Here is a 3,435-nt window from a genome sequence, read left to right on the forward strand (position 1 = left end):
GCTACATTTTGATACGCAACATTTGCACCAATGGACGCTCGACGTTGCTGTAAATTTAGCGTCATGGCTCGGTCTTTATAGTGCTGGTCACGAAAGAAGAAGTTATCAAGAAGGAACCGACCCCAAGGTTGTGCTATCGGTGCGCTTGAAGTGCCACCTTGCTCGGATCCAAAACGATCCAAAGAATCCAAGTGGATACTTGCCGCACGCAGTGTTTTAATTGGCCAACATGCCAGGTTCTTGTTGCTGATTGGTCTGCTGTCGCTTTCCACGCTTTCAAAAATATCCTGGTGGCGAGTGGCAAGCTTTCCGAACCCGGTGCCATTGCTTGTCGATGCCTTTGGTGTGACCCCTCGCTTGCCTCAAAGCTATAGTATTTGGGTAGCAATACCCAGGCCGATCCGACGGCGTCTGCCTCGACGCAACCCTGGTGAGGAGTTCGTTTGCATCAACAGGGAGCTTGGATTGCGCCGAACATTGAAACACTGACAGCGCGACGCCATGGTAGAGCTTCCCGCACACATGTACACCAACATAGTCATTGGCGCAATGGGCATTGATCTCCGCTTGCAGAGCCAGAGGTCTCAGATGCAAACTAGAGGTTACCGCTGAAGCAAGCACCAAGCCGAGCTCGTCGATGACGTGAACGCTGTTAAGCTCCGTGACGCAGTGCATTAGAATCGGTCTACCCGACCATTGAATACATGCTAGGACCACAGTGACGAGCTCCTCAGCCCTTTCACAGGCTGGATGCATATAGTGTATCTGGTGGCTACTAGCGCTGGGATTGGCTGAAATCACACAAGCAGCCTCGATGCTGATTGGCGGCCATAAGCTTGGTGTCGCTCGGACGTTTTCAAGCTGCGTGCGCTCTAGTGCTCGGTCCTCTTGAGGTGCCAATGCCATGTCCCACCCTCTACGAGCAGGGTGCGCTTTCGTGGTCGTCAGCCAAGTGCGACGCAGCTGAGTTGGACTTTGTCCGTGAATAACGTCATTGGATTGGATCAAATGCGCTGGAAAAGGCGGCTTTTCAGCGAATCATGTATCGCGAAATCGAAAAGATTCAATAGACTTGGTATTTGTAAGCTCGGCTGTGCAATCGAATAAAAATACGCGTCCCCGAGATGGCAGTTGTGAGCCGGATTGAGCTAGCAACCACGGACGACCAAGGAGGGCGAGCATGGGGCAGACCAAGCACACGAAGCTGTACGATGCGATGGGCGTCGCCACGGACGTCTCGGCCGAGGACCTCAAGAAGGCCTACCGGCGCAAGGCGCTGCAGCTGCACCCGGACAAGCGCGGCAATACGCCCGAGGCGCAGGAAGAGTTCATGGCCATGAAGGCAGCCTATGACATCCTGAGCGACCCCAAGCAGCGCGAAATCTACGACATGATGGGCGAAGACGGCGTCAAGCTTGTGAGCCAGTACGGCGACTTGGGCCCGGACGAGCTCCTCATGGCGATGCTCGGCTCCTTGAGCGCCTCGGGGCCGCTCGGCAAGTGCCTCATTTTCTCGTTTGTCGCGCTCTTCCTTGGCTTCTTCTCAACGATCCCGCGTACGTGCCCTTGCCATTTGAACTCGATCGTGAAGCGTACGATTAGTGTTCTTCTGCCTCAAGATCGACAACGACGTGGGCTGGTCGTGGCTCACGGTGTTCGTCCCGATGTGGATTCTCGATGGCATCTACCTCTGCTGTATCGGGTGCTCGTTCCTGGGTGACGACGCCGACATCCACCAAGAGCCCGAAGACCGTCAATCCAAGCCGCTCCGTCTGCTCGGCAAAACGTAAGACGTTGTCGTCTTCGCGTGCCCAAGCCCACCACCACTTTTTGCTTGTAGACTGCTGCTCACCAAGGCGCTGCTCTTCGTCGCCTGCCAGATCTTTGTCGCAATGAAGCTCCAGCACTCGATTGACTGGTCGATGCACCTCGTTCTCGCACCGTACTACGTCCTCGAAGGCTTTTACCTCTTGGAGAAGGTCATTACGGGCCTCTTGGCGTACTCTGCGTTTGCTCGCGCCCATGCCACTGACCCTTCCTCGACCTTTGGCACGTCCAAGATGAGCCTCGTACATGGAATGGAATTCGCTTGCGATTGCTCATGAGACAAGGTGTAGATGCTGGACATTCTCAACTCGTGGACCATGAGTGTCTTGCGGCTCGCGTTTGCGCTCCTTGTGGCCTTGAAGATTGAAGATATTATCACGTGCAGCTGGTGGATTGTGTTTCTGCCCGTGTGGATCTACGTCATTACGCTCGTTGTGCCCCATGTACGTCTGTCTACTTATCTCGTCGTCTTGGGGCTCGAAGAAGGTCTGATATTTGGTGTCCTTGGATTAGATTCAAACGTACTTGCGCCGGAAGCACCGCATGGCGCACCTCGAGGAAGGAAACGGTCACGAAGACGAGCTGGCGCCGAGCCTCTTTGGTCTCTTCTGCGTCTTTGTCGGTGTCTTTGCGGCCATGTCGCCGTTCTTCATCCTGGCGTACCGCCTTCAATCGGGCGATTTCTCGTCGTTTTACGTGCTCCTCCCGTGGCTCATTATGGTATGATTGATTACCCATGCGCGGGATGTTTTTCATTGCAACAATATTGCTGTGTAGGTCGGACTCGTGCTGGCGCCGTGGGTGCTCATGATCCTCCTCAACCTCCTCGCCTGCTGTTGCTATTGCTGCTGTGGCCGCCACGTCGAGCCCAAGGACAACGACCCGGCCACGCACCATCACGATACCGTTTAGACACGTCGACGACATCTTTGGTTAAGCTAATCATCATTCGCGTGACGACGACACATGTCAACGTCCGCGTCGAGAATGAAAGCCAGCGCCATCTTGGGGGGTGCGGGCCACCTCGGCTGCTCTTCGTCTGTCGACGCGTCGTCTTCCAGAACGGGACTGTGCCACTGCGTCATTGGCAGATTGTCGACATGGGCCAAAGGCGGCGACCACGGGACTGGGCGCTTGAGACCGACGTGCTTGCGGAACCGCTTCTTGGCTTCGCTCTTGCGCTGGCTCTCGTTGGCCTTGGCGCGGTGATCGTTGCACATTCGGTGGAGCGTCCCATCTCGCTTGAGCCCACGCGGGTTGCGGCACTTGCTCGTCTTATAGAGGCAGTAGTACGCGGACGCTTCCATCGTGCCAATGAGGGATGCTGCAAAATGCAAACTGAATTGAAAAGGAGGTTGGAAGAACCCGAAACGAGCCAATCACGAGCACCTGAGATGGCATCTCGGCACGATTTGCTGATCCAAGTCGCTTGCCGTCACAGTAGACGGCGCCGCGTCTCGCACTGTCAACCAAGAAGCTCGCAAGGTGACCAACGCTGTGGGCAGCGGCGACTGGCGATACAACCGCACCACGCAGCCTCCACGCCACACGTGACTGCCACAACGTGCTAGCAACGCGCGCGTGGCCGGAAGATCTCGGCGTGCAGAG

General features: G+C 55.9%; 2 protein-coding genes across 2 annotated transcripts; one reads left to right on the forward strand and one right to left on the reverse strand.

Annotated features, from left to right (window-relative positions):
* Positions 1–1,139: 1,139 nt before the first annotated feature.
* SPRG_21939 (hypothetical protein) lies at positions 1,140–2,771 on the forward strand. The gene is made up of 6 exons (XM_012356967.1): positions 1,140–1,556; positions 1,603–1,786; positions 1,841–2,069; positions 2,118–2,270; positions 2,341–2,547; positions 2,605–2,771. Exons 1-6 carry the CDS (start codon positions 1,181–1,183, stop codon positions 2,737–2,739), a joined length of 1,284 nt encoding a protein of 427 aa, XP_012212357.1. The 5' UTR covers positions 1,140–1,180; the 3' UTR covers positions 2,740–2,771.
* Positions 2,766–3,134, reverse strand: SPRG_17610 (hypothetical protein; the record flags this gene model as incomplete). The annotated part of the gene is made up of 1 exon (XM_012356968.1): positions 2,766–3,134. One exon carries the CDS (start codon positions 3,132–3,134, stop codon positions 2,766–2,768), a length of 369 nt encoding a protein of 122 aa, XP_012212358.1.
* Between the last annotated feature and the right edge of the window lie 301 nt (positions 3,135–3,435).

This window comes from Saprolegnia parasitica (genome assembly GCF_000151545.1).
Source record: "Saprolegnia parasitica CBS 223.65 unplaced genomic scaffold supercont2.666, whole genome shotgun sequence".
NCBI classification, from domain to species: Eukaryota; Oomycota; class Saprolegniomycetes; order Saprolegniales; family Saprolegniaceae; genus Saprolegnia; species Saprolegnia parasitica.